The sequence below is a fragment of the Lepidothrix coronata genome, unplaced genomic scaffold (genome assembly GCF_001604755.1).
Source record: "Lepidothrix coronata isolate B3197 unplaced genomic scaffold, Lepidothrix_coronata-1.0 Scaffold7, whole genome shotgun sequence".
Taxonomy (NCBI): Eukaryota; Metazoa; Chordata; class Aves; order Passeriformes; family Pipridae; genus Lepidothrix; species Lepidothrix coronata.
Genome location: NW_016690187.1, coordinates 3,098,035 through 3,120,828, shown reverse-complemented (window position 1 = coordinate 3,120,828; position 22,794 = coordinate 3,098,035). Strand labels below are relative to the sequence as shown.

The 22,794-nt window shown below is 38.6% G+C and overlaps 1 protein-coding gene across 4 annotated transcripts in view; it reads left to right on the top strand.

Moving 5' to 3' along the window:
- ALS2 (ALS2, alsin Rho guanine nucleotide exchange factor) overlaps positions 1 to 22,794 on the top strand; it is a 38,994-nt gene that overhangs the window by 12,933 nt on the left and 3,267 nt on the right. For 2 of the 4 annotated variants that reach the window (XM_017834297.1, XM_017834306.1), the window contains exons 7-30: positions 209 to 305; positions 709 to 786; positions 1,404 to 1,577; positions 2,684 to 2,855; positions 3,301 to 3,481; positions 5,203 to 5,268; positions 7,732 to 7,894; positions 8,677 to 8,808; positions 9,023 to 9,151; positions 9,461 to 9,531; positions 9,891 to 9,957; positions 10,231 to 10,433; positions 10,575 to 10,640; positions 12,345 to 12,443; positions 12,952 to 13,116; positions 15,419 to 15,530; positions 15,829 to 15,906; positions 16,021 to 16,154; positions 18,214 to 18,402; positions 18,675 to 18,792; positions 19,285 to 19,442; positions 20,109 to 20,231; positions 20,743 to 20,919; positions 21,327 to 21,372. In XM_017834297.1, coding sequence (XP_017689786.1) covers positions 209 to 305; positions 709 to 786; positions 1,404 to 1,577; positions 2,684 to 2,855; positions 3,301 to 3,481; positions 5,203 to 5,268; positions 7,732 to 7,894; positions 8,677 to 8,808; positions 9,023 to 9,151; positions 9,461 to 9,531; positions 9,891 to 9,957; positions 10,231 to 10,433; positions 10,575 to 10,640; positions 12,345 to 12,443; positions 12,952 to 13,116; positions 15,419 to 15,530; positions 15,829 to 15,906; positions 16,021 to 16,154; positions 18,214 to 18,402; positions 18,675 to 18,792; positions 19,285 to 19,442; positions 20,109 to 20,231; positions 20,743 to 20,919; positions 21,327 to 21,372 — 2,998 coding nt within the window. The remainder of the gene's footprint in view (positions 1 to 208; positions 306 to 708; positions 787 to 1,403; positions 1,578 to 2,683; positions 2,856 to 3,300; positions 3,482 to 5,202; positions 5,269 to 7,731; positions 7,895 to 8,676; positions 8,809 to 9,022; positions 9,152 to 9,460; positions 9,532 to 9,890; positions 9,958 to 10,230; positions 10,434 to 10,574; positions 10,641 to 12,344; positions 12,444 to 12,951; positions 13,117 to 15,418; positions 15,531 to 15,828; positions 15,907 to 16,020; positions 16,155 to 18,213; positions 18,403 to 18,674; positions 18,793 to 19,284; positions 19,443 to 20,108; positions 20,232 to 20,742; positions 20,920 to 21,326; positions 21,373 to 22,794) is intronic. The other 2 variants (XR_001877889.1, XM_017834315.1) reach the window with 2 other exon arrangements.

The following is a 22,794-nucleotide window of genomic DNA, read 5'->3' as shown; positions in this document are numbered from 1 at the left end:
GAGGTTTATCAACTTTTGCCCTTCCTGACCATTTTGACTAAACTGGTTTGTTGCCAAAAGACTCCATGTGTGTTTGTTTTTTCTAAATTGCTTTGGGACAAAAAATAAAACTTGGAATGTGTTTTCTGTATTAAGAGTACCTCTGATAATATTTTTTTTTCTCCTTCTACTCCCCCTCCCCTGCCTTACCGGTTCTGGGGATTGACAGGCTTCAGCCACTGTGTGTGAAAAGCCTTGATGGTAAAGAAGTGATTCACCTCTCTGCTGGTGGCCATCATTCCTTAGCACTCACTGCCAAATCCCAGGTACAAGTTATTGTTACCGTTTATTGTTTTTCTATGGCATCATTGTCACGTTTGGTCTTTTCTAGGTTTTTGTTTCTTTTGCTTCTAAACTTCTGTTCCTGTTTATGGGAGGCAGCATCGAAGTAGTGTGGAATCTTAATTCTGTTTCTGCCCAAGTGCTGCCTGTACTATCAACATTATGTTTAAAGATTGGTGTGGCTTATCTGGTACATTCCATTTCTGATGTGAGAAGACAACTCGCAAATATAGGAAGACAGTGGAAATTAGGGAATTGCTTCTTGGTACATGAGTCTTCTATCCTTGACTTGTGTGTGTTTGCACACTTGATGTGTTGTACTACCACACTCAGTATGTGTCCATGTATATAAATTTACATTCTCATGTTTAGCAATGCTTCTTCCAGGTGTATTCATGGGGCAGTAATGTCTCTGGCCAGCTTGGGCACTTGAACTCCCCAACAACAGTCCCTCGTCTTGCAAAGGTACTTTTGTTTCTGTGTTTTTCTTTTTTCAGTTTAGGGTCACTTCTTATACCAGTGAGTGCAAAGTAATTTCTAAGAATGATCTGTGGGCTATGTAGTAATAGAGCCCTTGATTTCTTTGGCTTATACTTGTGAAAATCTACCCAAGAAATCCTTTACACAGACTTCCACTGGTTTTTGACCACAGTGAAGTTCTAAAACTGAGAAATGTGACTGGTTGTATCTTCTTATCAAATTTCACTTTTACCTTATATTTGGTACAGTGCTGTAACTTTTAAACACTTTGGAACTGTTTATATAGATTTCACAGTTAAATGTAGAGGGGAGAATAGTGTCCCAACCTAGTTCAAGCTCACTCATTTAAAAATAAAACTGATTTATAATTGAAAGGCAAAAAAATCAACCATTAGAAAGGAAACTGAAAAGAAAGATAATTTCAGAATGCGTGCAAGGAGTTTATTTGTTAAGAGACACTGAAGTTGAAAAATGACCAGTTATTGTAATACTTTTCTTGGCAGGTGTATTATATACATGTGTGGCCAGAAGAGTTAAGTACTCTTCTCTCTTTCCAGCCTCGGGTGATGATTCCTAATGTCTTCCTTCCTCCTGAATTTCAGGTGTGCGGTCATGGTGTTTGGAGTACAGCAGCAGGACTAGATTATTCCCTCTTCTTAGCAGATGAGAAAGACTTCCAACCTGGATTATATTACAGTGGCCAGGAGACAATAGAAAATAATTTGAATGAAAATAGCTGTACTAAGAGTCCAGTTTTATTACTAGCCTGTAGTAAGGTGAGTGTTATTTCCTTGAAGTTAGTACAAATCCTACCGATGCTCTTTGGAAGTAGCACAATGCTGGTGGTTCAACTAGCTTTAAGGCTGTCAAGTCACATACCTGGTTCTTAGCAATCAAATCAGGAGCATAGTGTATGCAGGGCAGAGAGGAGGCCTAGTTAGTATGTTCTCTTCTCTCCCTGTTTCTTGGTATTCCCTTCTGTTTGAGTGACAAGGAGGTGTTTCCAGTGTGTTTAATCCATTTCCTTCCATGTCCATGCATGTGCACACAGACACACACACTTGTATTCCTTCTGTAAGACTGTTGTTAGCCATTCTCTTTTAGGGTGACTAGTAGGCTCTGGCGTGTCAGAATTGGCCTGTGAGTTGCTTGTTGAACAACTTTGGCTCAGTGTTTCTAAGGAATCTTCTATATGGCAACCAAGGAAATAGAAGTAGAGCTCAAACTCTGAATTACTCTGTGATATTGCATGTGAACCAAAATTAGTGAGGAGCCACAGTCAGCATTAGTGGTGACCTTATAGAAGAATTTTGCATTGAACTACTGTGGAAAGCAAATACCTACTGCTAGTAACATTGCAGTATCAATAAACTGGACTCTTATCAATAAATTGACATATTCCAGGTCCAGAAAGGACTGCAGTTCAGAGCACAGTCATAATACTAATAAAGCCTTCTTTTTCTCTCCTTGTATTTAACGGGAGAAACAGTTGATACAATGATGCTATTTAATATCAACATGGTTGATATAAGCATACTGCGGTTCTGAAAGTGACTGAACTTAAGGTCACTACCTCTTAAACATGGAAAGGTTGCATGGGTCACCTTAAAAGATCGTCTATTTATTGTCTTTTAGGCTCTGTCAGAGTCAGGAAAATGAACAGCAATGACTATAAATGTTTCTTCAACTTTTGTCATTCTTGTATTAAGCCAGTTTTGAATGGGTTGTTTGTCACTGAAGGTAATTAATACTTACTATCACTTAGTGCTCCTAAAATATGCTTTATTTTGCTTTATTTTAATATTACTCTATTTTTAAATTGGAGTGTGAAAAGAAAAATATTAAAGTGGCTGTTTTTTCTTTTCTCCTTTTTGCCTTTCAGATAGGGTACATAAGCAATGTGATAGCTGGTGGTGACAACTGTTTGGTCTTAGTAGACAAGAATGTAATGGGATATATTGCCAGTTTGCACGAGTTGGCTTCTACTGAGAGAAGGTTTTATTTCAAACTGAGTGAGATCAAATCTCAGGTTCTTAGACCTCTTTTAGGTTTAGGTAAGACCTTCTTTTTTAATATTTTCTTTGATATTGTTTACCCTATGTTTCTCAACAAATTTATTTTATGCAAAATTTAAAAGTAATGACATATTTTTATATATTTATATTTAAATAAAAATTATATATTTATAAATTATATATATTTAATATAAAGCTGAGGTCTTGCTCTTCTCCCCTGTTTGGATCAACGGGTGAAATTCAGCTGCATTTCGACGTGAGCATTCTGTTGTTAGTTTTTGCCCTTTCCTGAAATTTCACCTGAAATAACTTAATTATTTGATCTGTATTTAGTCTAAAATCATTGCATTTCTGATTCTGGATAATGTAGCCATGAGGTGAAAGTGCTGATAAAGCATCTAAACAGCACCAGGTGGTAACTCTCTCTGTTAATGGGTGCTGCTCTTTCATAAGGTAAGCTAAATTGCTTTCTGGTCTGTTACAGATAACTTGGGCAATGCAAATACAATCCAGTTGTTGCAGGAAATGGCAAGCAGGTTCAGCAAGCTGTGCTATCTCATTGGTCAACATGGAGCTTCTTTAAGTAGCTTTCTTCATGGCGTGAAAGAAGCCAGGAGCTTGGCCATCCTGAAGCATTCCAGTCTCTTTTTGGATAGTTACACTGAGCAAGTATCCAATTCCCTCTCATCTTGAGTCTCTGCAGTCTTAATCTACTGACCGCAACAAGCCCTGAGTTAAGGGAAAGTAGGTCATAAGGAAAGCTACATAAGTAACTGTTGTGCAGATTGTATTGTTGCAATTTAAAATGTGTAGAGAGTTCCACAAAGGAATTGATTTGCTAGTGAGATGTGTATTTCAAAGTCTTCACCAGTGGAGCACACAGGACAGCATCAGTTTCCCTCCTGTACAACTCTGCATACAAACTCTTCTTTGGTTGCTGCCTATAAGCCTAAATGTTGATTACTTCCTAAGGATATTGTAATATAATGTGCTAGAGCTACTGTGGCTAGGCTGCTAAGTAAAGCTACCTTTGGGGGTTTACTGTGGTTGCTAAATGCTTTTTCAATAGTCATTAACTAAAAATTGTCTTCCAGAAGAACAATTCTTCTGTCCTCATACTTGCTAAATAGCATTGCACCTTTCACCCAAAAGCTGGAGCTGCTTTAGTGCTCAGAACTAAGTCTGAATTATCCTGGTTATTGTTTTTATTGTCCTAATGCTTTTGGGAGAGGAGGTCTATGCAGTCACACTGTTTCCTGTCTTTCCCCTCAGTAACCTCAGTATTTCTTGGATAATTTCATCTAAATGTAGCAGGAGTTTTATCATACATAGTAACTACGGGCTTTTGTGAGAAATATTGCTTGACAGTTTAAATATGTCCTACCTGAATGTAGTCTTGGTTACCAGACATTCTGAAAATATCTAAGGAAACAAAATTTAAAGATCATCAACTTCAGTTGTTACACAGTAGCATTTTGAATAGGCAACTAGTTGCACTTTTTTCAAACACAAGCACAACAGACAACACTTTACTGGGTTTGTGATGAACTTATGTCATATGACCCTAAAAGAAACTTTCTTCTCTGTTTATCACAGGGGTTGTTCATAACTGTAAATGTATTTTCTCCTTTTCTTACTTAGTCTTTGATTTGAATTTGTCTTGTAACCTGAATTTCCAAAATTGGTTTCCATTACTTAGAATAGAAGGGTTTAATTTCTTCCTCCTCAGTGTCAAAGACTGAAATACCTAATTTCTGTTCTCATTATTACTGCTTGTCTTCTGCTCTCCCCCTTTGCTTCCTGTTGCTTGCACATTTTTCTGTGTATGCCATCAGAACCTCACCATAGTGCCATGAGCATCTTTCACGGATCAGTTAAGCAACATAAGCATTATCTGTTAAATGGGCTAAGCAGAGACCTCTTTCCTTGGAGAAAGGTGTTTTTTAAAAATGGTGCAGGGGAGAAGTCATAGGTGGAATGTTGAGTACCAGAAAAAGAGAAAATTCCCATCTTGAAATTTCCATCTTGGCTGTAATTAGAAGCTAGCAATATTAAATTGTTGAAACAGATGGTCTATCCTATACATGTCCAAATCTGGGAGAAACAAAAATAAAATTAAAGTAAGCCCTCTGCATGGTGCTAATGGCAGCAGAGGTGTGGAACAGTAATGCGTGTTCTGTGTTCCATGTTGAAGGTGAATGCCAAGTGTTCGGTAACACTGAGTGTTTCTCAAGTACTGGATAACTTACATAGTTACATAAAGATATACATGTATACATAAAAGATATTACAGATGTCGTTATAAACTGTTGGAAATTACAACAGCTGCTACTTTCAGGGATGTTTTGATTTTTGTAACTGAAGAACTTTTTCTTTCCTATATTAGGTATTGTACTTCAGTAACAAACTTCCTCGTAATGGGAGGATTTATGCTCCTTGCAAAGCCAGCAATGTAAGCAAACCTTTACCACTTTCTGGACTTTTTGGTCAACTAGCAAAGAACTGTAAACAATGGAGTGTGTATGTGTGTAGTAATGAGCATGAAGAACTCAGTATGCTCGAGTACACTAATTCCTTTCCCATCAGATGAAGAGAAAGTTACCTCAACTGTGATAAAAATTTAGGTTAAAATGCCGCTGTACTGCGTTCAATTACTTTATCTTGAAGATGGAGAAAGGAGGAAAAAAGCATAAGTGATTGCAAATTCCTTCAAAGAAATGTAAATGGAGTTCAGATAATGATTTTTTGAAAGCTTAGTTTTGAGGTTAAATGTTCATCATTACCTAGTGTTTGCTAGTGTTTATTTCAATGTTCCTGTCAAAAAAATAGAGAACAGGAATTAGCTAGAGTAGGTAATGTGAATTCACTTTCATTTGAATTCTTTATGTTTACGGAAGTGCTTTAAAATTATGGAAAAATAACATTTCTGCATGTGTGTCTTCTCTGCCTCTCAAGACTTCTGTACTCTATTTCATGCATTAATGCTTTTAAATGTGAGGAAGGAATTGTACTTTAAGGCCTGAGATAGTATATTTGAGGTTTCTATATCATATCTATATCAAAAGTAAAGCTTTTTTCTCATTTCAATAGCATTTTTGTCTAGGAAACAAAGTAATGACACTGGATCTTTGACTTTAGTGCTGTCAAGAAAGTGTTGCACTGAGGATAGTTTTTAACTAGTCTGTGGAACTGCTACCTTTCCTTCCTAAATTCTGTAATCTGGGAGTAATTGTTAGTGTTTATGAGACACTTTGAATGATGGTATTGAAAGTTCTTAGAAACACAGGTACCTCATACAAAGAACCTTCTGCACCTGAGGACCAGTGCCAAACTCTAAATACAAAATCCCACTGCAGAGAGGCACTGAGAGTCTTCTTGCATCGGTCAAGATTTTTAGGTTGACTTAAAGGAAATCTTAAGTGTAAGCTTGTTTATAGTTCTTACTGAAACCATTCATACTGAATTCATCACATCAGTCGTCACTCTCAGGTGTCACAGCTTCTTCTGCTGCAACCAGAGTCTCATTAGGAGAATAACACTTCAGGGAGGAGATGTCTTACAAGTTTTGTCCTGTTCCTTGCAAAGGGAAGTCAAGGATGTCTTTGATAATGATAAATTTCCCCCCACTCCCTTCCTGAGGGTTAACTGTCTTAAGTCAATGGTTAATGGTGTCAGCCTGTCTTTCGTGGATGTTCTGCAATGTGTAGTCCCAACTTTAAAAGTGCCAGCTTCAATGGGAAGTCTCCATAGCTGACAGGTTTTTCAGCATGTCCTCTGAAAGAGTAGACAAGCTGCACTCAGTTTTATGAATCTGTTATTATTTGATGCTTTTCTACGGAGAAACCTCCATGGGAGGATCTCAAAGCACTTTAAAAAGGCAAGCCAGACACGGGGTGAAATTAAAATTAGGAAATACGGTCTTCTCTCAAGAAGACTTTATTCCTAAGGCTTGTTCAATAGTGGAGTTCTTAAATATCATTAGCAGACCTAACAAGGTACATTATTTTGATGTGTGAAATGGCATCTCATGAATTACATAGCGTTCTTAGGAACCTTGCTGTGCAAATCTGATCTGTTTTGCTGTCTCTGGGGGCCTGCTCTCTCAGCCTCACCTGATTCTTGCAGCTTGTGGTTTAAATGCTTCACAGCTGGATGTGTTTTAATACAGCTGTCATATGTGCCAGCACCTGTGTGCACACAGATATGGTGAAGGAGAGGGAAAAGTAGGTTTGTTTTCCTTTTAATGAAGAAACCCTGGTTTTGTGTGCTAATGCATTGTCTTCAGAATCATTTCCCTCTTCTTCTCTGAACTAGATTAGTTCTCCCTCTTGGAAATCAGACTGAGGATTGAACAGATTTCCTGCCTTTCTTTGAGGTAGGATGTAATTTTTGTAGTTAGGGGAAGAATTGGTCAGTTGCCTTGACAGCAGGGGTGGGGAAGAAGTTACTTCAATATATTTAGGGAAGTGCACTAGAGCAAAGTTAAGATTCTTTCAGGCCTTCTTGTGCGAATTAAGTGTTAGAAATTTTCTGCTCTAACAGTAATGGGGAAGTCATGCCCCTGTTTGCTCTTTACTAAACAAGTGTTAAAGGGGAGAAAGGCAATTGGGTACAGTCCAAGTTGGGCAACGTAGTCAACTTTCTTCAACCAGTTGAATGACTGAGCATATGAAATTAAAAATAAGAAACAAGTCTCTTGTTGCAGTTATTAACTTTATGTCTTTACTGCTGTACTTCCTCAGACTACATTGTGAATAGATTAGTAAGCAGCATGGATTTGCCTCTATAATTTTGATTGGCTTATGATAATCCAAAAAGGGGCATTCTGAGCTCATTCATATTTACATAAAGCATCACTAATGTCTCGCTGTCTTCTTTCTTCTCTCCTCCGTTTCCCAATGATCCCATCATTTAGAGACTTCTTGAGTAAAAACCACGAGTTGTTACAGAAACTTTCTGAAAAAAATGAGGAAAACCTCCAGCTACTGGAAGTTTTGAATGCTCTGTTTTTCATGCCATTTGGACGACTTCATAATTATGCCAGAACTTTGCTAAAGCTTGCCACATGTTTTGAAGTGGTAAGATTTGCTTTGTTATCTATAGTTCAATAAATACACAAGTGAAACTCATGGCTTGGAAGTAACTGTGTGAAGCAAATGCCAGGTAATTAGAAATTGCTTAGTCCTCAGAGGAGCTACCTCAGACTTGTATTTGCTGCAGGGAAGATCTTGTACATCTGTTTGCACAATCTTGCACCACACCTGCGCAGATCACATGAGGGGTAGAAACTTGTTACCCTGCCAGAGCTTGTTTGTGTGCCTGAATATTTAATTGCAAATGTATTGTTTTGATGTTTGCCCGGTGCTTTTCAGTTTCATCTGGCAGCATTGCTGTATTACATGGCTGTAATACTCTACTACAAATACTACCTATATATTAGGTAGACTATTACCACCCATTTAGTATGTAATGGCTTTGTTTTGAAATAAAAGATGACTAAACAGGAGTGGTAACTACTTGTACGTTTAGCCCAATGTAGTAATTTAAAATATTCTCCTGCAATTATTAGCACTATTTCTGCTACAGCTTGTTAAGCTGCAAGAAGGTAGATCATGTAATTGTGTATTAACCATTCTATTTGTAACATTCATGGAACTTCTTGTGATTTTTAAAAACTTGTAGCACACCAACAGAACGTGTGCCACAAAATAATTCAGTCTCCTCTGTTTATTAACCAGACCAACTGTGATGTATTTAGTGCTGATTTAATAAAATGAGCTGTTGGGTTGCAGGTTGGTCAGTATTGTTGGTACAGCTGTTCAGAAACACTCTCAGGTCTGTCTTACCTTGTGCCCTACAGGCATCTCCAGAATACCAGAAGCTACAGGATTGTAGTTCGTGTTACGAGAGCCTTGCTGTCCAACTTAGTAGAAAAATAAAAGAAGCAGAATACACTCTTGGCTTCTGGAAGACCTTTCCTGGGAAAATGACGGTATAATGACAATTGTCAGTCCATTAGCATCTTGAATTTCTATTACTGATGCTGCCGTCCCAGCTGCACTTCTCAGTTTTCTAATTGGTGTTGCTGTAGTACTCTTTAGAAATGAAGAGTTGGGCCTTTACTCTGAAAGACAAATAGCACTGACCTTAAGTCACAATCAGTGAGAAGTAAGATTCTGTAATTTTGTTTTTCGCTCTTCCTCTAGGATTCCTTGCGGAAGCCAGAGCGTCGTTTAATCTGTGAAAGCAGCAACCGGGGTTTGTCTCTACAGCACGCTGGAAGATTCTCTGTAAATTGGTTTATCCTCTTTAATGATGCTTTGGTACATGCTCAGGTAAGACAGTTTGTATCCAAGGAACAAAACCTTTTCTCTGCTTCAAACAACATGATACATTTTTCATATAGTGAAGTTTTTGCACTGTAAAAATAAATCTGAAATTATGTACTTTTTTAACATTTGATTGCCATTGCTGTGGCTGGCATGGTTTCTGCTTGCTATTTCTTGGACCCAGGGGATAGAAAGAGCCGGTAATGCTTAGCTTTTCCTACTCCTCAAGGAAAGGAAAAAAAAACATTCAGAAAAAGTGTGGGGCAGGGCTTATGCATCACTACCTAATGAAATGTCCCTTCTCTTTTCCTGCAGTTCTCAACCCACCATATTTTTCCCTTGTCCACACTGTGGGTAGAAGCTCTTTCAGAAGAAGCTGGTAATGTGTGAGTATTCTTGTTTGTGATGCTGAAGTAGTCACATATTCTTGGGAGAGAAGTTGAGCATTTTATAACCAATTATTGTGAACTAGGACTGGAATACTGTGATTGCAGTCATCTCTACCCTTTTTTCTTGTTTCTGAAAACGTTGTATTTCTATGTCTTAAAAAAAAGTTGTATAAACATCAGAAAGAAGAAGGGAGTTGAGAGGGAAGAGAGTATTCTTTCCTGCTGCTTCTTTTTACTGCTGACTTAAAGGGATTGCTAGCTGGGGAAGGGGAGAGAAGATACAGTATTGATGCTCTAAAAAACCTTGCTTTTTCAGGATGGAATTTCACAGATTAAAATACTTTCCCCCCATGTAGGAACGGATTGAAGATTACAACACCAGAAGAACAGTTTGTTCTTGTTTCTTCAACACCACAGGAGAAGGTGGGCATATCTACAAATTTGACACAGCTTCAGTGATATGAATGAGGTTTTCTCCCCTACTCTGAAACCAAACTGGGAGAAGGATTGCCTAAGTATTCACTAAGAATGAAGTCTTCCTGCAGCTTGGTGTGCACGGTGCCTGGCTGTAGCAGTGCTCCCATGCACAGCTCTGCGTTGAGCCGGGCAAGGAGATGATGTGTTTGCTGTAAGGGTGAGATTCAATGCAAAGACAGGCATTAGCTAAATTCTGTGATGAACCACTTTCTGTTTCAGACCAAGTGGCTGAGGGCAATAAGCCAAGCAGTGGATCAGGCCCTTAGAGGGACTTCTGACATAATTCTATACGGAGCTGGTGGGAATGTGCCAAGACAGGAACCTCCTATTTCTCGCAGTGCCAAATACACCTTCTATAAGGACCCTCGATTTAAGGATGCTGTTTATGATGGAAGGTGGCTTTCGGGAAAACCCCATGGCAGGTAAAGCATGAATGGTAACAGTTGAAAACAAAATGAGCTGGTTGCTATATCAATAAGTAGGCTCGCTCACAGAAGTTACCTGGGAAGTGCGAAGTGACCTGATTATCTTATACGCTTGCCTGGCTTTGTATTTTTTTCCAGAGGGATCATAAAGTGGGCAGATGGGAGAATGTACTCTGGGACTTTCCGGACCGGGCTGGAGGATGGGTAAGATCCTCTCACTACTTGTGGAGCCAGAGGGCAAAAAATATTTTTTGTTGTAATTAAAGGTTTTGCAGTGAATCTTACTGACTCAGGGTTATGTACATTAATGTTGATATACAGATAATCTCTCATTTTTCCAGAGGTGTGCTAGTTGTCTTCACAAAAGACTGCAGTTGCCAATGATTAAAAACTTACTCTTTCATAAAAACTGAAACTAATTGGGGTAATCAGCTGTACGGTGGAGGAAGGAGATGGTAAAGCAGCTGAGAAAGAATGGGGGGGTGGGTGTCCTCTTGTAGGCAGAGGAAGCCAGTTGACAAGTCTGCAGTCAGCTTTCTTCTGCGTAGGTAACTATTAACGTCTTGTGTTGCAATACTCTTGCACAAGTTCTGGTATTGTTTATTTTATCCTTTCAGAAAATTCAATGCCTTTCATACAGCGTAGTGTTGCATCTTCTCTCATGTTTTCTTTGCTGTATTTCTGGTAGAGTAAGGGTTTAATAATTCAGCAAAGAGCCAAATCTCGATTTCAGGGTTTGGGTAATGAAAATAAAACTAATGAGAGTATGTGATCCTGATGATGAAGATAACTAGTACAGAGGAGACTGAAAATAGGATGAACGGAAGTTCTAGACATTATCAAGTTATGTGGTTAAACAAATAAGACCACTTGAAAGTAACTTAGTTTGTTACGCAGCTTTGAATTGATCTGTGGATTTCATTGCTGAAAATCTACTTAGAGCACTGTTGAGGCTGAGAGGTTAACTTACTTCCAAAGGCATTTTTATATGGATCTTGTGAGCAGACATGTCTGTACTGGGCAGGATAAAAATGTCAGGAGTCCTGTTGGCTTCCAGATGAATTTTTGAAGTATTGAGTTGGAGGAGAAAATGAGATGTGGTCTGACTGCAGACAGCTTTTTAAAATTCCTCTTTGCTACTGATATAATGTCAAACTATAAAACCAATTTAGAGCTTTGGTAATTTGTAACTAAGTGTAAGTAATCCTGCTGATTTTAGGGTTGTTGGAGATGGAAATATTGCAAACAAATCCTGACCAGAAATGCATGTATTGGTATTTAGCTGTAATTGCTGAAATTATCAAATGCATATACTTGTATTTCAGCGTGCACGTTATAGTCTCAACACTTAACAATAACATGTTATTGGGGTAGACATGCTCTCAGGAGAACCTTCCTAACTTCATTTAATCTCCTGAGGAGATTAAAAGCAATAAATGTGTCTCATTTTTTGAGGGGCTTATTGAAATTCTGAATAATTCCTTGCCACTCACCATAATTGGAAGCTAGCATCCTTTTAAAAATATTTTCTGTAGCAATGTATGTTCTCATCTCTCCCTGGAATAAAGGTGTGCTTGAATTATCAAGACCCGAAGAAAACAATAAAGGTAGAAGCAGGCTTAGGACCAGAGAAGACTGAGAAAAATGCTGCAGTGTGGTGGAGAGGGGTATATTTACAACATGCCATAATCAAAAGGAGAAAAGCAGTGTGGACTAAACTGACCTAGTGATGCTGGAACACTCACTTCTCTTAAAAAAATAATCTGTAACTGCTGTAGTTAGAGATGCACTAAGAATGAAATAGAGCATTGTGATTTTAGAATGGGTCTGTGATATGTATCTGCTCTGTTTTTCATGAGGTTTTATTAGCATTACAGCTGCTTGTGTTCCATTTCTGTGCACTGGCAGGTATGGTGAATACAGAGTGCCAAACAAAGCCCTGAATAAGGATGACCATTACGTGGGGTACTGGAAGGAAGGCAAAATGTGTGGGCATGGAGTCTACAGGTAACATGTGGTACTTGTTGCTGTCATTGCAGAAGGGAGAGCAGAGCTAAGGCTCTGTGCAGCTTTGTGACATTTCAGACTTGTGGATGTGGTTAGCTTGGCTTATTTTCTGCTTTGCTTTTGGTAGATTGCTCACGCTGCAGACTGGTACAGTGGTGTGTTATTAATGTCTGTTCTAATGTTGCTGCCACCTGCCAATAATACAGAATTCTTTCTTCTGAGAGAGAAATATATCAGCTAATGGCCACGCTCATTGTGGAGAGAGGGGGTTTAAAACAACAAAGCATCAAAAGACTTGTATTAAAGGATTGCTTTTATTCCAAACATATTTTAACTCTAGTTCCTGCTTGGTATGGTTGTAATGCAATTCCTAGAAGGAAAATGAGAGGATTGATCTGTTTTGGGGAAAGGTGGAGGAGGGGGGAAGTACCCAATAAAAAAAACAATCAAAAGCCCCCAAACCAGCCCCCCAGCAGAACCTCAGATTCTTTTGTTGTTGTTGTTACAGCTACGCTACGGGTGAGGTGTATGAAGGGTGTTTTCAGGATAACATGCGTCATGGGCATGGGCTGCTACGCAGTGGGAAGCTGACCTCTTCCTCTCCCAGTATGTTCATTGGCCAGTGGATAATGGACAAGAAGAGTGGTTATGGAGTCTTTGATGATATCACAAGGTAATGCTTCCAGAAATCCTTAAAACTCCAATATGACATGCAATTGCGAAAAGAGTAGGAAAGGACTTGATTTGTTAGTACCAGTAATAGTGCAAGTCTCTTTCTTCTTTATTGCTAGGCTTTGTGGGTTGATGATCTGAAAAACTGAGTCTAGAGACTGCTTTTTTGGTGTTGTTTCTGGAATAAATGTGTTGGGGTTTGCTTTGTTTTTTTTTCTGTCTTCCTTTTCTATCATACTCCTGCCTGAAAACAAGCTCTGAATGGGATGTCTTATTGAGGTAGCATGTTGTGTGTGTGCTGAAAGTTTTATGAATGTCATGTGAGGAGTATTCTTTCATCTCAGGCCTCTGAGAGTGGGTTGTTCAGTGGTGGATATACAGGACTCAGTAAATTTCAGCTCATGCTCAGGTTTTCCATTTACTTACTCTGTCAGTGCAATGGAGGGAAGATGCTTTCTCTCAGGGCAGAGCACCAGAATTACCATCTCAGAAAGAGAATTGCACTACACATGTACATTAAATGAACACTGAGCACAGATATATATGGTCTGCTTTTCAGTCACCAGTTCATTTTTTTTTTTCTGAAGAGCTTCTGGTGAAAGCCCAAGGAACTGTTTTTGGTTCAACTGAACTGAAAACCCCATTCAAAAGCAGAGTAGACAAAATCTGTAGAGTGAAAGGGTGTTGTTTTTCTGAAACAGAGCTATTGTAATATGTCTAGGTATTTCCTGATGTCATTTTTGCATCTAGTCTTGCTCAGTGGTTGTGGTTGTTCTTATACTGTAGTGTCACGATGCCTCTACATACTTTCTTTAGTCATTTATTTACCTAGGACAAACTAAAGAGAGTCCAGCTTTTCTTGCAGATCCTCTCACCTTCAGAATCTGTAAATGCAGTGGCAGTTCATGATGAAGGAGTGTGGCATTTGCTTTCTACTCCAGAATTACTCAAATATGAGTGAGCTGCCCCCATGTAGTTTTCTTTCTGGTCTCAGGGAAGGATGTGTGCATATGTTTGTGGCCTAAGGATTAATTTTCTGCAGTTATTCTTCAGCCCAGACAACTAAGAAATAGCTGAGACACTTTATTACCTGTTGTTATTGTTGCAAACCAATTATTTGAGCAAGTGGGGCCTCCATCCTGGTAACTGAGTGTGCAGCATCTCTCTCTTCAAGGAGCCTTCACCCAACTGAGGCCCCTGTGGTTGGCGCGAGGAATCGGAACAGCATCCTGCTCCTTATGGTTCCAGTCAGTTGGGAGAGACCTCTGAATTTAGTTTAATGGCTGGGCTTACTCTCTTTACTATAAACACAGTTTTTCCTGTGTACTAGAATGAAAATGCTTGGTAATAAGCAGGGTTGTATTAAGTCAGTCAGTAGTTTCCTTCTAAAAGCAAACAAAAAAGGCCTTGACAAGTTAATTTTTTGTTGCTTGGTGAAAACATCATGTTCTCTTTCAGAACAACTGCAAAAATAGGTTTTTTCAAAATATTTGGAACTTGCACTGATTTTCAAAGACTCTAGCCTGACTTCTGTGGACTTACATGCACAAAAAAGTCTGGAAGAGGCTGGTGTTTATTTGTGAGCAATCTTTAATTGTCTAATCAATTTTTTTGATATCATGACCTATGTTAGGCTGTTATACAGAAACTTTCTACAACATGATCTGTTTCCTTGCAATTTTTGCACTCTAATATTTCAAAAATGTCATGTATGACTTTCTGGGTCTCCCTCTTATTCCCCAAGTAGAACAACTCAGTTTCTTTTCTTTATTTTCCTCTCAATGAGAGTCATCCAACTTCAGGTAAAAGAAATAAAAAACTTTGGCAAAATGAAAGTCTAAAATGAACTTCATGCATCTTTTCTAAATAACTGTAAAATACATCAGATAGATGCATGATGAAGCTTAAGATCACCTTTCCTGTGCAACTGAAATCTTAGATAAAGCTGATCAAAGCAGCTAAAAATTTTCCCTGTTTTATATGTGTTGGAGCTCCTGCTCAGGTTCCTTGGGGTATGAATTGGGCTTAACAGGGCTTCAGTATTGTTTCAGATCATCAGGAACAGCTTGCTTGGATATGGCCAGTTTGAAATGTGAACTTGGAAAGGAAGTTCACTGTAATTATTTCTATCCAAAAGTGTCTGTATTTCCATGGAGCTGGTAAAACTAGATTGACAGACCCAAAGCAAGTGCTGTATGACTCTCTCCTAAAGGTTTCTGTAATGGTCAAATATGGCAGTAAAACCAAAAAGAGAATATAAATGTACTCTTAGACTGTGTTCTTTGTACTTCATTTTTCTTCAGAGGAGAAAAGTACATGGGAATGTGGCAAGATGATCTTTGCCAAGGCAATGGTGTTGTGGTTACTCAGTTTGGACTGTATTATGAAGGAGCCTTCAGCACCAACAAAATGATGGTGAGTTGGACACCGGACCCTGGGCTATAGTGACTTGTCCCCCAAGTGAGGCAGCTTTCTGGGGCAGATGAGTGTGTGTTAGGTTGTGTAAACCTTCTGTTCTTCTAACCTTCTGTTGTCCAGGCTTTTAAAACTGTCTGTAAAACCATCCCTGTTTTACATAGGACTACATCAGAAACTGCTTAAAAGATTATTATTTGCTAAGAATTAGTAAGAGGTTTTTCAGTGTATCTTTAGATCTGCAGTCTGGCCTTCTGCTATAATTACTACTTTGTGTTCTTCGTGATTCTTTTTGTAGGGGACTGGAATTCTGCTTTCTGAGGACGATACAGTCTATGAGGGGGAATTTTCAGATAACTGGACTCTGAGTGGAAAGGTTGGTATTTGAGTTGTCACTTGTAAACTGTTACCGTCTAAAAAAAAATAGTTGCTTTCCTTGTAATTTCTTTCCCAGTGGATTTTAGTTAAATTTTTATCATCTTCTCTCAAGGGAACACTGACTTTGCCAAATGGAGATTATATTGAAGGTCTCTTCAGTGGAGAGTGGGGATCTGGGATAAAAATCACAGGAACCTACTTCAAACCTACTTTGTATGAGAATGAGAAGGACAAACCTAAAGCACTGTGAGTGTTGAATAAGAAATAATTTCTCATGTTGGTTCAGTAATACTTAGGAACAGAACTATTATCTCCTTTCAAAGGCTAGTTAAAAATATTTCTTCCAAAGAAACAAGTTTTGAAAACAATTTTCCTCTTTCCTCCTGCTCATGAAATAAAACAAGATAAAGGTCTTTTTTATAGCTATTCTTGCTTTAATTACTACTTGAATATGCAAGTAATGGCATGAAATTACAGGGCAGCTGACATGCTGCTACTGTCCTGTAGCAGTTCAAATTTTTATGTTTGTTTGTATTGGAACTGACTGTTAGAACCTGAGTTTGCAGCTTCTGCTGACTCTTGAGGTACTGGAGTGGTTAAGTTAATCACAGACCTCTTTGCCTTCTGCCAGTTATTCTCTTGGCAAATTAATTTATTTAGTATGTCGTTTTATAATGCTAGTGGGGATATATTTGGGCAGAGCTGGCTAAATACTACACCTCTTCCAAACAGTGCAGAAGAAAATAGTAGAAAATTGCTCAATTGCAGAAGAGCCTTGGCAAAGATCACTTTGAAAAGCATCCATAGAACCCTCTGTGTAGCAGATGCATTAGGTCAATTTGCTTAATTATTTCTGGGGAAAAAAATACATGTTTAAGTTATAAGTGATGTATCTTTGGGTAGAAGAAATCTAATTTAAAGAGTTGTTGGTGAGATGTCTGTATTTGGTTGCACTATATACTGGTTTATTAATTGCTGTATGGGATTCAGTATCTTTGAAGCACACTCTCAAATTTCAGATTAAAATGGGAAACACAGCTCTAATGTTTTCACATACATTACTTCTCGGGGTGCTTCCTGAAGCTTTCACTGGTAATTTCTTTTGACAGTGCTGACACCTACAACAGCATGCGAGTTAAGCAGGCCTCCCTGCTGAACTGAACACTTGCAACTTTAGCAGCTGTCTGCTTTTTACCCCAGTAGGGAGTCTATGAATAAATGTATGTACATATTTGTGAGGATTGCTTGTGAAATAAGGGTTTCATCTACCCTTTTCAGACTCTCTTGAAGTTGAAAATCTTCTGGTATAATTTGTGAAAAGGCTTTGAGCCTACTTTTTCTGCTTTGTGAAACTGGAAGCATGGGGAAATCCAGTGTTGCTAGTTCTCACCTCAAATGTGGGAGAAGAAATATTAATGAAAGATCTGACAATTTCTGACACTTGATTTAAATCAAGATAGAACTGTTAACCCTGACAGCATTTGTTTGTTTACAAAAGCTTTTCAAAGTCCTAAATTTCATCATATGTCTGAGAACTCTTTGTATATATGGGGAGAACAGCTCTTGGTTTTCTTATAGCTATACAGAGGATCCTTGAGCATTGTCTGTCAGTGAAAAGGTGCCTGAGCTGGTTTTACTCCCTACCAGCATGTCCCTAACGAGTCATGTAACATGGTGTGTAGATGCTACTTTAGGGTCAGAAACTGTGTATCCATCCTTGGTATTTCTTTGGGAAGCTCTGCTACTTGTACGTTCCAGGACAGTGAGATATTTGGGACATACTTGTACCATCTCCTTGCTACGTGAATGTGTCCCAAAGTTTCTGAATGAATACCAGTGGTGAAGATAAGCACCACTCCTTTCTTGTGTCTAAGCAAACTGTTTCCTGGAAGGCCACAAGAAATAATAAAACTAATAAGGTTATGTTGTAGTTTGAGACCCCCAAAATCCAGTTTCCGAGTCCAAGCCCCCCTCCCACATCTATGAACCACAGGTTCATAATTTTCTCACATGTAGGTATTTAAAACATTTTAATTTTGTAGCATTATAATATATTACATGGATGAATATATGTCAATTAGCAAGGGAAAAAAATAAAGGATATGTAAGGTTTGTAAGGGCTTATTATTTTTAAAGGTATTAATTAAACAGTAGGCTCTAGGTTTATTCTTAATGATAAACTTGATTCACAGTAGAGTCTGTGAAGTATAGCAACTTTTGTTAAAATAGTGTGACATATTAGACTGACATTAGCCATGGGTGGTTGTAATAGCTGAATGTTTTCATTGCTATTTGATTTTAACAGACAAACTGGTCATTTTATTAGGCGAAAACTTGGGATCCTGGCAGTGTCTCCTGATGAGAAATGGAAGGCAGTATTTGAAGAATGCTGGAACCAGCTTGGTTGTGAGAGCCCTGGCCAGGGGGACAGGTGGAAGGCTTGGGACAACATTGCAGTGGCTCTGACCACTAACAGACGGCAGCACAAAGACAGGTTGGTCCCAGGAGAATGTAGTCAGCAAGACAAAACAGGGATGGAGAAAGAAACTGGAATCACACTCTACTCTAGACTAGACACTCTGACTGTAAAGCTTTGGTTTAAACAACAACAGCAAATCCTAAGCAAAATCATAACTCGTACTACTCCGCACTACAAACCCTTTCAGGGACATAGTGGTGTTTAGAACTAGTTCAGTTATTAATGTTAGGGTTTTTTGCTGCTGTATGTCTCAGTCTGTGCAATGTCTTTGTCTTTTTAAACTGCAGCCCAGAATTATTGAGCCGCTCGCATACTCAGACACTGGAAAGTTTGGAGTTCATTCCACAACACATTGGTGCCTTCACCCTGGAAAAATATGAAAATATAAAAAAATATTTGATAAAGGTATGTGACTCAAATGCTCCCATAGTAAGACATGGTAAGACATGACATCAAGCTTACTTTATAGTAGCTTTCTTTAATTCCTTCCATATTTGCACTCCTGTAATCCATATATTTGTTCATGTTCGCCCATAATTTTTTGAAGTCCACAACTAAGACTAAAATCATTGAATAACTTATGGATGCTCTCTTAAAGTCAGTTTCTGTTCAGTTACTGTTTTCATTCTTACACATTGGATCCCAGCAAACCATCTTGAAATACTTGCTAAGTATTGCATGTTAGTTTTAAGTGTATTGGACAGATGACTAGTCCAAGTAATACCACAAGTTCTTGTACTATCTTGACTCCTATGAGCTGTGTTCAGCTGCCACATTTTATAATGCAAATGGCAATTTGTTAAATATAGCTAATTTTTGAGATATTTTGTAATTTTTTTTCTTAAACTTGTCTGCCATTGACCTATCTGACTGGCCGGTTAATATCCTTTATCTCAGGCTTGTGATACTCCTCTCCATCCACTGGGCAAACTGGTGGAAACTCTGGTAGCTGTGTACAGAATGACCTATGTTGGAGTAGGAGCCAATCGCCGATTGCTGCAGGAGGCTGTGAGAGAGATCAAGTCCTACCTCAAACGCATCTTCCAGCTCGTTAGGTAACGAGCCTCTAATTTTCAAGTCAGACTACTGCTGAATTAACTAAAGATGTCTAGTGTACATACACTCCAAGTGTGCCAGCACTGTTACTTGGGTTTGGAGTTTGCTTCTTTTTCCTGAACCTTTTTAAGGAATCTTAAAAAAAAAAATTAAAATCTTCACACCAGTGAAGATCCTACCTTGTCTTCAAAATGTGCCTGTAAGAAGTTCATCTTGGTTATGGATTTGCAGTTCAGTGTCTGGATATTGATGCTGTGCAAAGACAGTGTTCAAAGGGTATAGAAGACTAGTGAGGATGGAGACTCCCACTGCATTCCATAAAGTTCTTATCAACACGGATCATTCAACATGGATGAATGATCTTCCTGTGAAGGACTTGCTTAGATTCTTGAGAACAATTACAGCTTTAATTGGGTCCTGCCAATCTGAAAGCAGAAATACTCTAAATTACTATTAGAAGCCTTGTGATGTCAATGTAGGAAAGGTAACCTTGGCATTGGAAGAGTTTCTTCCAGGGAGATGGTGCTGTCTGTTAGCTATGCTGTCTTAGCCCACCGTATATTATTTCTGCTGACTTTCTTCTCTCCAGTCTTGCTTTCTAATCCTGTGATATGTGGAATCTTCTTGAAATGAACTCAAAAATTGTTATGCGTCTTGCCTTTTAGGTTCTTGTTTCCTGACCTGCCAGAAGAGGGCAGCACCATTCCATTTGTGGAACTGCAGACAAAAGGAAGGCGATCATTTTGCAGTGGGAAATCCGATTCCAGATCAGAATCTCCTGAGCCAGGGTACATAAAGCAAAAAAAAAAAAAAATGAACAAAACAAACAAACAAAAGCTAATAAAGGCTTTATTTTATTTCTGTTCCAATTTTTTTCTTGAGTGAGGGGAGAAGGATAAACATGTGATGGATATAAGCAGTGTTTATTTTCCCTTTGGTTCTGATGACAGATTCTGATAAGCAAACTTCCATGTGATGTTTGTTATAAGCCCTTCATCCTTGTTCCATGCACTGGTTCTTTACTTAAACCTAAATTTGTTTTTATCTGTTAGGGGTAAGCAAGTTTTATTTAGGATAAGAGCACTGGGGGTAATTTGTAACCTCTTCTTAGCAGAGATACTATTTAATGGGTTTGTATTTATTTTCTTACTCTTATTCCCCATAGAATAGACTCATACTACATGAAAGATTTCTTCCGATGATTATCATTCCATTTTTATATATAATTAGGTTTTTACAATGTCTTCCTCTACAAACTACCTCTCTCTTTTTTTTTTTTTCCTTTTTGTTTTGTTATAGCTATGTGGTAACCAGTTTTGGCTTGCTGCTCCCTGTGCTACTGCCACGACTCTACCCTCCCCTGTTTATGTTGTATGCCTTAGACAATGAGCGTGAGGAAGATATTTACTGGGAATGTGTTTTACGTTTAAACAAGCAAACTGATTTGGCTCTTCTCAGTTTTCTTGGGGTGCAAGCGTGAGTATACTTCAAAAATGAAACACAACTAGAAAAGGATTATGGCACGTAATTAGATAAAGCAACTAAAACAGACCCCCTATTGTCTAAAGTATTTTCTTTGATTAAAATGCATCTAAACCTGTCTTCAAGCTAATTAGTGTAGCTGAGAAAGTGAATCAAAACTTCCCTCTTCCAAAAAGGGGAGGTGGGAGGGATGAGAAGGGGGTAAAAAACTGACATTGCTATTGCTACAGAACCAGAGACATTTCAGATTAGGCTGTTTTCTGGCTACTTGTGCTAGATGTAGTTGATCCTGTAGGGAGGGCTGTTGTGTCTCAGAGAAGAACATGATGACTTCATTTTCATAAGCTGAAAAATACTGTAAGACTTTGTTCTCTCAGTAGACTCTGTTGGGTTTCTTGCAGGAAGTTTTGGCCAGGAACTGTATCCATCCTTGGAGAGAGTAGAAAGGTATGTTCATTGGGCCTTGACTTTCAATATGTTTTGCTTTTTTCAAGAAGCAGTCAAAGAATTTTTGACCAGGCTTTTTGCTTAAGAGATGCTGTCTTATCTTGTTTCCTTAATGTGTGTCTGCTCCTTAAATGCTACATTGGTGATTTAGCAGGGGGATTGGACTAGATGATGTCCAGGGGACCCTTCCAACCCCAACCATTCTGTGATTTCTTACAATAGCCATCAGTCTGGCTTTGTCACTTACTGCCTTATTTGGTAATGAATTCTTATTTGGAAAGACAATGGCTTGATCTCCAATTATGAAAGTGTGAGAATAAAAGCGTAGCAAGAAAATTTTCAAGCTGCTTGATTAAGAAAGTTGTATAGTTACTCCTGCCTTCAATACACCTTTTCCCTCTTTATAACTTTGGCTTGTGCAAAGTCTGTAGCATGGCTTTCATCAGAATAGTTGCTGCACATGGACAAGCTGATATTCCTTGGTAGAGATTGTTACAAGTTTGGAATAATAACCAAAGCTGCTGCTGGACCCCACCCCTGAGAATATGGGTTCCCATCAAGAAAAGTCCCCTTTTTCCCAAATCATGAAGACTCACATGAGAAAATACGATGCAGACCTCCAGTCAAACTTTAAAAGTTACAAAATCCAGCAATAACATGTTTCTTGAGCTACTTCAGATCTTCTGTATTTTCAGGTACTGGGCAAAATTCTTATCTGAACCCCCCACACTTCTGACTGGCTTTTTTTTGAGTTATAGAATAGAGCCCCTCCACTGTGAAGTACTATGTGGCGTGTGTCTTCTCTGAATGATGCAGTACATGCCCTCTGCAGCCATGTTCCTTATTTGCTGGGTTATTCCTTCAGTTAAGCAGGATGTTTTCAGCCAACACATCATGTTCTTCTCTATTTTGCCCTGTCCAGTTTCTTCACTTCTGTGGATTTCTTGAAGCCTTTTTGCATCCATTGCCTACCTGCTCCATTCAGAAAGACTTAAGCTAGTTGCATATTAAGAGCTAACATTTATATTTGTTCTTTTCTGTTTACTCCAAACTTGAGTCTTTGGTTATTGACTGCTATGATTTTTTCCAAGTTTCAGTCATTCTAGTCTTAGAGTTCCCTCTTGGTTGTTAACCATTAAGATCAGTGATTCTCAGTCTTACTTGACCTGGAAGGTATTCAAAACCTGATTCTTGTAACATACCAAGGAATTCAGTACAGGCTTTTCTCTAGTTTTAATGAAACTCATACAAAATATAGATAGGCATGACTGTAGCATCCAGGCACATTCCCCTTTCCTTGCACTGGAAAACTGACAAAAAAGTCTTTTATGCCAGTGTTACATGATAGTCTGGGCCTCTGGTGGTCTACTGGTTAGGGTGCAGGACTCTCACCGCTGCGACCCGGGTTCGATTCCCAGCCCC